Source organism: Doryrhamphus excisus, chromosome 15 (genome assembly GCF_030265055.1).
Source record: "Doryrhamphus excisus isolate RoL2022-K1 chromosome 15, RoL_Dexc_1.0, whole genome shotgun sequence".
In the NCBI taxonomy this organism is placed as follows: domain Eukaryota; kingdom Metazoa; phylum Chordata; class Actinopteri; order Syngnathiformes; family Syngnathidae; genus Doryrhamphus; species Doryrhamphus excisus.
The window spans coordinates 204,407-216,761 of NC_080480.1; the positions used below are offsets into that span (position 1 = coordinate 204,407).

A 12,355-nucleotide genomic window follows, 5' to 3' on the forward strand; every position below is an offset into this window, starting at 1 on the left:
TAAGGTAAGATAAGATAAGGTAAGGTAAGGTAAGATAAGGTAAGGTAAGATAAGGTAAGGTAAGGTAAGATAAAATAAGATAAGGTAAGGTAAGATAAGGCAAGGTAAGATAAGGTAAGATAAGGTAAGATAAGGTAAGGTAAGGTAAGGTAAGATAAGGTAAGGTAAGGTAAGGTAAGGTAAGGTAAGGTAAGGTAAGGTAAGGTAAGGACTATGCTACTGATACAACCAGAGTACATCGGGCTTTACTGTAAGGCCGTTGGTCAACTGGAGCCATCTAGCGGCGCCTTTAGGAAGTCCTCATCCACCAAGCAGTCTTACAAGCCACAGTTTGAAATACTTCAGGAAACTAAAAGGAGTTTTTGTTCGGGTCTATATTTGATTGAACCGAACAAAATAACCCCACCAAAATAATCAAACGTGTTGCATGAGACTGCTTTAAAATAGTTGGAGGAAATGTCAACGTATGGTAATATCCGTCCTTTATGGGACGTCCCAGTAACATATAATAGTAATATTTAGCCTACATACGTCGCCACTGGTAGATAAGCTGAACCCTAAAAATAATCCGTTTCCATGGAAACGCTTTAAATACGGAAGCTCGCCGGTACAGCTGGAGGTGAGACCGAGACGGACGCGCACAGCAGGAGGTGCGGGAGGAGCAGGGGGAGGCCACGGTAGCCCACGGTAGCCCACGGTAGCCAGACTGACGTGGAAAGTGTCGGCACTCAGCAACTAACTTTGAGGGAAAGTCTTGTGAGCGACCTCCTGACTTGCCGAAGGTCGGACGGGTGGAAAAGAGAGAAAATGAGCGTGGACAAAGCCGAGCTGTGCGATTCCCTTCTAACGTGGGTAAGTTAGAAGGTAGCACTTAGCCTTGCTAGCCGCTCGGCTATGATCGGCGGTGACGGCAGACGGTGGCGGGAATGGAGGACTCGAGGGCAGGATCGTGTCGTCTTTACCACACCGGGCTTCGACTTGGTCCGCCTGAGGAACGGCTTGTTAAGTTAACTAGCGATCCCTTACGTCAACATTTGGAACGGGTGGAACATTTGGAACATTTGGAGCAGGTGGAACAGGTGGAACAACTTGAACAGTTGAGCCTGTTTAAGCTAGCAGCGCTAAGCAACCACAGCTAACCTGTTACTGGTTAGCTTAGTAACTTCCCGATAAAAACATCATACTAACGTACTAATAATGACTTGGAGCACACTGGAATGTGAAAGACAAAACAAATCCAACTTCCAATATTCAGACTTTATAGTTAATCAATTCTGTTTATTTACTTTTATTACATTTTATGTCATTTTAAAAGCTTTATATCTTCATTTTCCCCCGTCAGGTTCATTTACTAGTTCCCTTCATCGTCACATCATCTTTTTATCCATTGCGACACCTTCTGATACTTTTAAAGACAGGAAGTGAACAAAGCATATAAAAGAGTGTGAATTAAAGATCATTAATAGATCTGGAGACCCCCCATCAATTGTTTCAGGACACAAGCACCTTTTTTTAGTTCTTTCCTTCTTTCCAATAACCAATAGCTGTCATGTGACTTTGGCGCCTGTGTGTTTGGAACGTACCTGTATATGAACGGTCGGGCAGCATCTGAACTATTCCATTCCACTTGTTGCCAGTTGCAGACATTTCAGGTGCCATCGTGCAACAGCAAGCGTGACCTGACAAGTGGAGTGGCCATCGCGCACGTCCTCAACAGGATGTAAGTATGATCTTGTGTGTCACGTTTGGTTGCATTCAGCACAAACACAAATGAAGCATTTTGCCAAATTCAAGCGTGAATGCATGAATCGCTAATGGAGGCGTTTGTCCCCATGCGAGTGCATGGAGACAATTCATGCTTCAGTTCATTGTGAAGCGCTTTGGGTGCTTTGAAAAGCACTATAGCACTATAAAATCTCATCTATTATGAGTATCAATCTGAAGGAGCGTCATTGTCACTAGTTGCTCTTTGAAAGCGTATCTAGAGGAGACTGATCACTCGCTAAATACACACACACACACACACGTAGCGACAACGTTGCAACACTGATCCATCCTGCATGGGGAGCACTGCAATGTGATGCTGTCATCCACAGAGACCCCTCTTGGTTTAATGCGACGTGGCTGGGCCGGATGAAAGAGGAGAGCGATGACAACTGGCGCCTCAAGGCAATGACAGATTACCAATAGATTATTATCAATAGATTTGTTATTTGACACGATTCTTGTTTTTGCTTTTCTAGGTCAGCAACTTGAAAAAGATTCTCAAGAGCATGCTGGAATATTACCATGATGTAAGGGGTATTTTACTTTCAAAACCTTTGCTCCTTCTTGCTCACCAAAGTATCGGGACCCCTGGCTTTTCAGAAACCTCCTGGCATACGCTTTACTAAATAGCGGCGCCGGCCTTGCATCGATTCACGATGCGGACACCCGTGTTTTCCTTTTTCAGTGGAAAAGGGGCTTCAGATGTACCGTTGCTTATTTGGTTGGGCTGCGTCCCCAGACTTGTCTCTTGTTATTAATGATAACCGTTTTTATCTTTGTTGTTATTAATGTCCAAGTGTTTTCCACAACAGATCCTGGGTCACCAGGTATCAGATGAGCATCTGCCAGATGTGACCCTCATCGGTGAACTGGGCGACGTCGCTGAGCTGGGCAAGCTGGTGCAGCTGGTATTGGGCTGTGCCGTCAGCTGCGAGAAGAAACAAGGTAAGCGCAGCCGTGACCAGGGACACGAGAACGGCGCAGCGCGTCTTCAAACCAGACGGAGATGTCTGAGGAAAAAGCCAAGATTAGCCGCAGGTCCTGTCACATGATTCTTTCTGGGTAACAGTCCTGTCTTGATCTTTGCAAGCCGACTGTCTGATTTGACAACAATTTACAGATTATGCTTTGCAAAGAGGATTAAAAATAATCAGGGCCCACTTTTTGAACACTGGCTGAGCTGCTTTGACTTTCTGGCAAAAGACGCGGCGTTTGGTTTCCTTTCTGGAGACAATTTATGGCTAATCTGTTCTTTGGCTCCACTTTCATCAATCTGTTGTCTTTTCTTGAACACAGAGCAAATCCAGCAGATAATGACACTTGAGGAATCTGTCCAGCATGTCGTCATGACAGCCATTCAGGAGGTAAGGAGCTGCTGTACGTGTTGATCCCCACTTCATCAAAATCCCCTGATAATCTTTCCACGGGGGTGAATGCCAGAAGCCATTGTTGTTTTCAGATTCTGGTTTGTTTGTAAGCGTAAACCTCAGGTGCAACACAATCTGAGAACCAGTATTATACGTAAAGCTTCCCTTTGCACAGATAATCCACATGTTCATCCAACACTACGTTTACTGTTGCGGTTGCATTGCCAGACGCTACTCTGCACCTCCACTGAAGTACGACCTTGGTGTGGCGCTGACCTGCCAGGTCACGTGTCTAATTCACTGGAATGAATGAACCTAAGATTCAGTTGGACTTTTTTCAGCTTTTATCGAGAGATCGCTCGTCTGAGCCAGGAAGCCCCGAGACCTATGGCGACTTTGACTACCAGGTAAAAGTCCTTTCTGTCTCTGGACCGATTTCCGGTCCTTGGAACTTCAACCATGACTAGACCTTGTCTGTGTCTTCACCGTTTGGCCGTGGTGTGTTTGCAGTCCAGAAAGTATTATTTTCTAAGTGAGGAGGCAGATGAGAAAGCAGACCTGAGTCAGCGCTGTCGAGATCTGGAACATCAGGTTAGTTTCCTCTGTGTCCGAGAGGGCTGTCGTCTGAGTAGAGGTCATCCTTTTTTTCTTTGGGGATGATGACGCAACTCCACTTTCGGCTTGATGGCGAGCGGGGTTGCTGGTGCCGTGTTGGCAGTTGAATGCGTGTGTCTTGTGGACCTTATTGATGGAAGCCCCACAGTTTGTTTTGTTTTTACTGTGTGTTGTGCAACCCTTTGCTTTTGTTCCACTCCCTGACGAGAGACGGAGCTTCTTCCCAAGTCACATTCATTGTCAGCTGTTGCATAACATCAAGATAAAAGTGACACGTTGCAGCAGCCAACTCCAATTGGCGCTGCTCGCGGCCCACCTGTTTGTTTACTTGCAGAGCCCACGCTTTAAGGATTAGTCACTTGTGTTGTTTGGAAAGCTATTTGCTGACGGTGGTCCTGTGCTAAAGCATGCAATCTGTCCTTAAAGTGCAGTGTAGGGTTCTGCTGCTTTCAGACAAGATGGCCAGCAGGTAAGCAGCCACTGCCCTCTTCTGAATACCGCATCGCTGACACGGCCGTCTCCGGTAGGCCCCTCCTGCTTGGCCTGACTTCCATGTAGTAAACGTACTCTCCTGCCAAACTGTACCCTTTCCTGGACTAATTCTTCTATTGGTACCACGGAGGCCTGTTATTGACCCTCAGGCTGAGGTTAACAGCTTCACCACTGACATGTCCGTCCTCCTGGGAACATTTTATAGCGCCGACCTCGTCTGAGGAGGAGCATGTGAACGGAGAACAAGCATGTGTTCAGCGTGTGCTATACACATTAAGTGTTTTCTCCCCTCTGCTCTGACTGCATCATGTGCTTGTACAGTCCACAGGAACGCCCGTCCTGTGTCTGCTTTCTCAGTAATACTCCTTTCATTTCCGTGCAAGGCCTAGCGTGTACGCCGTTTGCATCGAGTGTTTCTCTTGGTTTTCCCGCCCAGTTGTCGCTGGCTCTGGAGGAGAAGTTGTCTCTGCAGTCCGAGACTCGTTCCCTGAAGGAGAAGCTGAGCCGCTCTTTGGACGCCTCCGGCACTGCCATCACCGGGAAGAAGCTGCTGCTGCTGCAGAGTCAGATGGAGCAGCTCCAGGAGGAGAACTACAGGTAACGGTTGTCGTGTGTGAACGAGTGTTTTCCCCCTTCCTGATTGGTTTGTCACACTTCAATGTTCCTGATCATCAAACAGATAAAAATATCCGTCCATGACAACACGAGTGAACACATTCGGTTACGCAGTCATGGCCTTTGAATGATGCCTTTGTCCCTGGGACGTGACATTACTCTACTGTCTACCTGTCAGACTGGAGAACAGCCGAGATGACACGCGTGTGCATGCTGACATGCTTGAGCGCGAGGTGTCCGACCTGCAGCAACGAAACGAAGATCTGACCAGCCTGGCTCAAGAAGCCCAAGCCCTCAAAGACGAGATGGATATTCTCAGGTGAGAAACTCCTTGCCGGTGTCAACAATGGCGGATGTTCGTGTTTAATGTTCATACTTTCATATTTGTGGCGGGCGTGAAAGAGTGAGTACCCTTTACATTTCTGCAAATGGTGTATTACGTCTTCTACTGTTTCAAGTTGACAGACCTGCCAACATGTACTCATTGTCACCCTGAATACGTGTTGTTGCTCTCTAGGTGCACGTTTGTGCTTTTGCTTTCAGTTTGAAGTTGCCTCGGCAATCCGTACACGGGTGGCGTGACCAGCTCTGGAGGGCTCCGTTTAGACTTGCCTCATGTGAAGCTGATGCAACTAAAAAAACCAAAGCGTCCCAAGCAGGAATAGACGACGGCATCATGTTAGCCGCTTGCCAAGTCCCATCTTCTATTTGATGTGCGTGTTTGTGTAGCGTCCGCACAGTCGCACACAAAGCTGCAGAATGTTCCATTTCTAAATAATTGGTAGATGGTCAACCAAATAGCGGGATTCAAAATAGCCAGTCCTTTTGACGTCATCAAAACACAATTCCAAGTGGGAATGCTGAAGCTGTAGTTCATCCATTATCATCTTCCGCTCACAGAAACAACTCCCACACCGCCCACACGCAGACGTCCATTCACCTCCTCACGCTGACATCTGTGTTGATAAAAGATTTCATGCATTGATGCTAGCGTGCGTCAGAGCGCTTCTGTAGTCCTAAGAGAGAGATTTTCTTCATCCGGTCTTGTGCTGCCCCTCCTCCTCCTCAGGCACTCATCCGACCGGGTGAACCAGCTGGAAACGCTGGTGGAGACGTACAAAAGGAAGCTGGAAGATCTGGGTGATCTGCGCAGACAGGTGCGCCTCCTGGAGCAGCGCAACACCGTGTACATGCAGCGCACCTGCGAGCTGGAGGAGGAGCTGCGCAGAGCTAACGTTGTCCGTACTCAGCTGGACACCTACAAGAACCAGGCAAGCTGGGTGGCGTGAGGGCGGAGCAAGAGCCACACCCTTTCTGTGTGGACATCCCACGCAGCCGTGAGGTTCTGGTGTACCGTCTTGCCAACGCAGCCTGTTGCTTTGCCCTCCCCTCCGACTTGCAGGCTCGCCAACTTCACACCAAGCACCAGTCGGAGGCCATGAAAGCTGAGAAGTGGCAGTTTGAGTATAAGAACCTTTACGACAAGTATGACGCGCTCCTACAAGAGAAAGAAGTGAGTGGTGAACACTATGAAGTTGCAAAGGAGGCGTAGTGGTAGTAGTAGTAGTAGTAGTAGTAGTAGTAGTATTTAGTTCATTTGAAGGTGTATAGATACCATGCCATAAACACGCATGGGGTTAATATTATCCTGAGGAAGGAGACATGTAGGGCCTCGTACGACGTGAACATGGCAACCAGATAAATGGACCTCATGCTTCTGTTTTTCAGCGTCTGATGTCAGAAAGAGACACACTTCGGGAGACAAACGACGAGCTGAGATGTGTCCAAGTCCAACAGCGGTGCCTCAGTGGAGGAGGTGAACTTTGACATCAGCACAGCTGATAGGCCGGATGATGAAATGCATGTCCAAAAATAGCACCTCATGAAAACGGTGGAGGAGACGGAGAAAAACCTTGAGAAAGTTAAACCCTGGCCACGATCGTCAGGTCAATGTGTCTATTGATATTCTATCTATTATTGTAAGAAACCATTTGAGTAGTTTTTGCCGCATGAGCGGAGCCTCTTTGTTGGTCTGTAGAGAAGGCTGCCATTTTCTATGTGCTTGGGCCGTGTCAGCAGCGACATATGGGTCAGTAATGTTATTCATGCTTGCCTGTACATTCCAAATGTCAGTGCCGCCACCTTTGGTGTGATAGTGATGCGTGATTGGCGGAAAGCAAGGTGAGGTGTGTGGTGCTCATGTATAGAACCCAGTCGGACCGTTGGCATGGAGTCCAGCTTAAAGTAACCTGTTACTTTGTTCATGTCCACACAAACGGTTCTAAAATCAGCAGCCCAGGAACCTTCTGAAGTCATTTTTTGAATGGCCCGCGTGTCTTGCAGGTTGCGTGCACACGTGTACCACTGCACAACATGAGTGCAGAGGAGCGGTCTTCTCCATAACGGTAGAAGCCCACTCTGATGGCTTGTTGATGATGATCTTGATTGGATGGATCATTTCCATTGATTATATCCACCCAGAGTGTAAAGTCTAGTTTGAGCGCCGTACACAGCGAGTCATTTCATGAGAAATACCCGTACACGTGTCAACATTCCCACTGAAACATAATCTCTCCACAGGAGGTTTGTGTGACGACGAGGCTGCCGTAGGAAACCTTGCTGCAGAGATCATGCCCACAGAGCTCAAGTATGTTCATATGAATACGCTGAGAGTCCCGGCATTATTTAGGGATTGTACCTTATCCTGACAGAAACATGCACTGGCGGCAGTATCATTTCTTATTTATTCTTAGACCTGCTCACTTTTTAGCGCTCCAATGTTGGACCAATAGATCATATGAACAGTAATGAGAATAATCAGCTGCTGTCAGATTCCTCCTGAATGGTAATAGTGGAGCTGCAGTGCAGAATCCCACATGAAGGCACCTGAACCACTTTCTGTTGTCTTCTTGTGGGTCCAGGGAGACGGTGGTACGCCTCCAGAGTGAAAACAAGATGCTGTGCGTTCAGGAGGAAACCTACAGGCAGAAGGTAGAGGAGGTGCAGGCTGAGCTGGAGGGTGCTCAGCGCAGCAAGAACGCTCTAGAAACCCAAAACAGGTAGGTGACAGCCTGTCGTCAACGCACGCCCACCTCCCGCCATCCTCCGTGCCGCCATATTGTGTGTTCCTTGACATTAAGACGGGTGTTTGGCGGGTGGTAGGAGTGATATCTGCCTAAATGTCAACTCACCCTCTGGACTGTTTGCTCAGCTGAGCTGTGTGGGCTGCACTGGAGGACAGACAGCAGAAAGCCAGATTGTCTCTTGTTTCGGAGTGGCAGCGTGCGTGCGTTTGTGCGTGCGTGAGTGTGTTTACGTGCCTGCGGGCATGTGGACATGTGGGTGGACTGAGTGTGTGCGTGTGCGGCCAGGCAACACCAGGCCCAGGGTGTGGGAAGCATCCTCACTAACAGGAGGAGAGGAGTGGAGGGAGCATGCTCAGTTTAGCGCGGCACCGCATGGCCCGGCAGCACACAGATACACAAGGATCAACACTTCTCTACTTATCTTCCACCCACACTTTGAACTTTTGTGTTTCGTTCCTCCTTTCCTCCCTTCCTCCCTTCCTCCCTTCCTCCTGCCTCCACAACAATGCTGCTATTGTTCCGTCTCTTCAGGCTGCAACAGCAGCAGATCTCAGAACTGCGTTCTCAGGTGGAGGAGCTCCAGAAAACACTTCAGGAGCAAGACAACAAGGCCGAGGACGTGAGTGGTGGTCTGCTTCTTTCTCCTCGGGTTACTTCCGTCACTTAAGTCTACTTGCACCAAACAGATCAAACTAGCTTTTAAAGGGGATCTATTATGCTGACTGTCCATCTATCTCCGCGCTTATTATTATTATTATTATTATTATTACTACTTCTTGCTTCCAACCCAGACGATGTATTTAATTTACTCCACCCCAAGTGTGACTTCTGAATACGTAGGTGCGCGTATAATGGCGTTGACGTCACTAGAACGTCTTTCAGGGCTCACGTCCAAATGCCAAAGCTCACCATCTGACGCTTTAACACGAGAATACAACATTTCATGGTCAGGAAAGTGGCAAAAGCATCATAGGTCCCCTTTAATGTGACTTTTATTGGAGAAGCTCATGTAAGTGGGACTGTGTGGAAATCACAACTAAGGAAAAGTACATGGAAAAATATACCCTCAAAAATGTATCATTTTATTCATGAACTCCGGTCATGACGGCCCATGGTGTTTATGGTGGTCTTTAAATGGCTTCACTCTCATGTCTACGATATGGACTTGTAGGAGCGTAGAGGTGACTATAGGGGTGTTATTTCATGTCTAGAGGGCTCCAATCTTAAAGACTGTATTTAGCTCATGACCAGGTTTTCCATGATCTGTCAAACTATTCCATGCATAAATAAGGAATCCTACTAAACCTCGATAAAGGAGGAATTGCTGCAATAACGCCACCATGTGGTGTATTTGGACAGGAAGTCATAACATGGTAATAGCATGGTAGTCGGGTGCGTGCCATGGATTTGGCAAATGTCCACCCTTCTATGTGCCGTGGTTCTACTGTAAATGTTCAGGACTTTACTACATGTAAACATTCCAGCAAGCATGCGCTGACTGCCGCTTGATTGACGTGTGGTGTTCTATGTTTGACACATGTGGCATGTGGGAATAGAACCCGCGCTTGCTTTGCTGTGGTGATTCATGTTAACGCCCCCCCCCCCCTCTTCTCTGTCTCTCCCCGCCTGCCCCACTGAACGACCCTGCCAAAATCAGGCCATCGTAAGTACGGCCCACCCTCTGTCCAACTGGCCTGTGATCCTCTATGACAGCTTGACACACAACTTTTAGTGTGTGTGTGTGTGTGTGTGTGTGTGTGTGTGTGTGTGTGTGTGTGCGTGTGTGCGTGTGTGTGGGTGTGTGTGTGTGTGTGTGTGCGCGTGTGTGTGTGTGTGTGAGAGGACCTTTAAATGATTCAAGACTGTTTTGATGTTGAGCGTTTGTACTGTCCCTGTGTTCTTAATACAGTCCTCTTTATTGAAGAAGAAACTTGAGGAGCATTTGTAAGTAGTGCCGTGGAAACGTTCCTGCAAATATTCACCTAATCTTAATCATCCACTCACATTTCCTCATATTTCCCTCCAGGGAGAAGCTCCATGAGGCTCACACTGATCTCCAGAAGAAGAGGGAAGTGATTGACAACCTGGAGCCCAGAGTGGACAGCAACAGTTGAGTCTCAAGTCTAAATGTGTTTCAGCAAAGATTTGGGGTCGTTTTTCACCTTTGACCCCTGGTGTGTCACTCAGTGGCAAAGAAGATAGATGAGCTCCAGGAGATCTTGCGGAAGAAGGACGAGGACATGAAGCAGATGGAGGAGCGATGCAAGCGCTACGTGGAGAAGGCAAGAACGGTCTGTCCCTTTTTTTATTAAATTGGTGTCACTTTGTACTCGGAGTGTCATGAGATATCCTGATGATGTTTCACGTTCAGAGAAACCTTGTCTGGGGGGGGGGGTCGAGAGAGCTATGACATCACTACTTGTAGACGTTAATGGCGTCATGTCCCGTGGACTTCAACTCTCAACCGACAGTTTGCACAGCGGCTGATTCCCGACTGGGTTCTAATCTGGTGAATCTCCTTTACGTCAAAGCTACGACCAATTGGTTAAATACTTGGCTGCTCCCGAGTCGCCGAGGAAACGACCGCCCTTTCTTCAGCAGGAGCCAATCACGAGCTAGCCGCGCCCTCCCAGGGCATCGTATACGACAATAGAACCACTTTAAAATGTCCCATCATACATTGCGTCTGAGCAGTGCATTCTTTGGGGCGCTGCAATGACGTCAGCCTCCTTCTGGGCTCCAACCTCCTCTGGCTCCCTCTGGTGGACAGGGGCAGCATTGCAGTGCCATCCATGGTCTATGCTGCTCGTCGTGGACCTGTGCTGGTCCACCCTGACCAGATGCCTTGGCTTGTGCAGGTGATCAAGACACTGGATCCTCAACAGTCCGTGTCTGCGGGTCCTGACATTCAGGCCTTGAAGAACCAGCTGACGGAGAAAGAGAGGAAAATCCAACACCTGGAGGTGAGCACATGGGGTGTTTGTGGCTTGTTCCTCACATGCTAGTCATCCTTGGAGGTGAATGCTAGCATCACGCATGACGAATGAGTGTTGCCATAGCAACGTCAGGGCTGGGCTTTCTCCTGAATATTGAATTGCACACGCTAGCTTTGTCTTTATCTGACATCTGACTGCTGGTGTTCCTGTGCTCAGCATGACTATGAGAAGAGCAGGTCCAGACACGACCAGGAGGAGAAGCTCATCATCAGCGCCTGGTACAACATGGTAAGTCACGGGAGATCCACCACTTGTGGCCCGCAAAGTTCCACCAGAGACCACCATATTGAGCTTTGTCTTAAATAGCTTCTTTTCTCTCCTATCTACTGTATTGGGTCATAGAGTCTAAGGGCGACCATAGGGGTGTTATTGCATGTCTAGAGGGCTCTAATAGCATTCAGCTCTATGCAGAAGGTCAACCAGAGTTTCTAAGCTGCAACTCCACTTGCTCTTCCTCCGGTTCCTCAGGGAATGGCCTTGCATCAGCGAGTGGCAGGCGAGCGGCTGGGCCCCCCCGACCACACCATGTCCTTCCTGGCCCGGCAGCGGCTGGCCACCAACGCCAGGAGAGGCCTGACTCGACCCCACCCAAGATGACTCCTCACTCAATGAGGCCCGCCTTGGTCTCCTGCCTTGTGCTGTGAATCGTCTCTAGCTGCTGATGCCCCCTGGTGGCTCCACGTGGTCCTGCACCCTCAATGTATAGAAATACCACAGCAGCACAGCCGCCTTTTAAGGTGATCTTTATTTTAGCTCCGTTCTTTGGAGAACTCTGCTCTTTTTAATTAGTCTTTTATTTCTTTTAACCCGCTCTTGAGGGGAGGGGGCTGTTTTTCCAGGGTTCTTCTTAAGATCTCCTTGGAGCACACGTCAATGGAGGCCGAAGCACTGCAGGTTTATCTCCAGCAGGTGATTTCATTCATGACCTCCTTCCCTCAATTAGAAGGTGGTGTTGATCCATCAAAATCACCGGCGAGAAAGAAAACCTGCGGTGTCCCGGCCTCCGTGCCATGGGTTGGACACCCCTGCCTTGGAGGACCTGGTGGGGTCCTCCAAGGACAGTGTGATATGAAACATATGGGATCAGCTGCACTCTTTATCCCAATACCTCCACGGTACGCTGTAGTCCTACTTGAACTTCACGTTGGAGAACCTCGTGAAAGCTCACCATAGCACGTTAGCTAGCAGTGCCTTCTAGAAGACACCAGGCGTTGGGGTGTTCATTGTGCTCTGTTTGAGTGACGGCTGTTGTTTCAGGTGTCAGCCCATCTTCATTCATGTACTCCATATTGGCACCAGTTTAGGATGTTCATTGTGACCCCCCCCCCATGTGAAACAGGGTGTTTGACCTAAATGCACGCACCACTTTAGCTGACACAAATGGGAATGAAGGCAACCGCTTTGATGACATCATCAT

The 12,355-nt window shown here is 48.4% G+C and overlaps 1 protein-coding gene across 4 annotated transcripts; it reads left to right on the top strand.

Moving 5' to 3' along the window:
* The first annotated feature begins 475 nt into the window (after nucleotides 1–475).
* On the top strand, nucleotides 476–12,355 carry LOC131103608 (protein Hook homolog 2-like). Of its 4 annotated transcripts, none has more exons than XM_058050014.1 (22): nucleotides 476–852; nucleotides 1,638–1,720; nucleotides 2,097–2,169; nucleotides 2,244–2,294; nucleotides 2,580–2,712; nucleotides 3,064–3,131; nucleotides 3,476–3,541; nucleotides 3,645–3,725; nucleotides 4,678–4,838; nucleotides 5,035–5,175; nucleotides 5,926–6,127; nucleotides 6,259–6,369; nucleotides 6,585–6,672; nucleotides 7,437–7,503; nucleotides 7,778–7,915; nucleotides 8,474–8,561; nucleotides 9,852–9,886; nucleotides 9,969–10,051; nucleotides 10,130–10,233; nucleotides 10,801–10,905; nucleotides 11,095–11,166; nucleotides 11,407–12,355. In XM_058050014.1, exons 1-22 carry the CDS (start codon nucleotides 808–810, stop codon nucleotides 11,533–11,535), a joined length of 2,124 nt encoding a protein of 707 aa, XP_057905997.1. In that variant the 5' UTR covers nucleotides 476–807; the 3' UTR covers nucleotides 11,536–12,355. The 4 variants fall into 4 exon arrangements, with proteins under 4 accessions (XP_057905997.1, XP_057905996.1, XP_057905998.1 ...); XM_058050013.1 differs by lacking the exon at nucleotides 476–852 and adding an exon at nucleotides 894–1,079 and having other exon boundaries at nucleotides 10,130–10,224; XM_058050012.1 differs by lacking the exon at nucleotides 476–852 and adding an exon at nucleotides 897–1,079.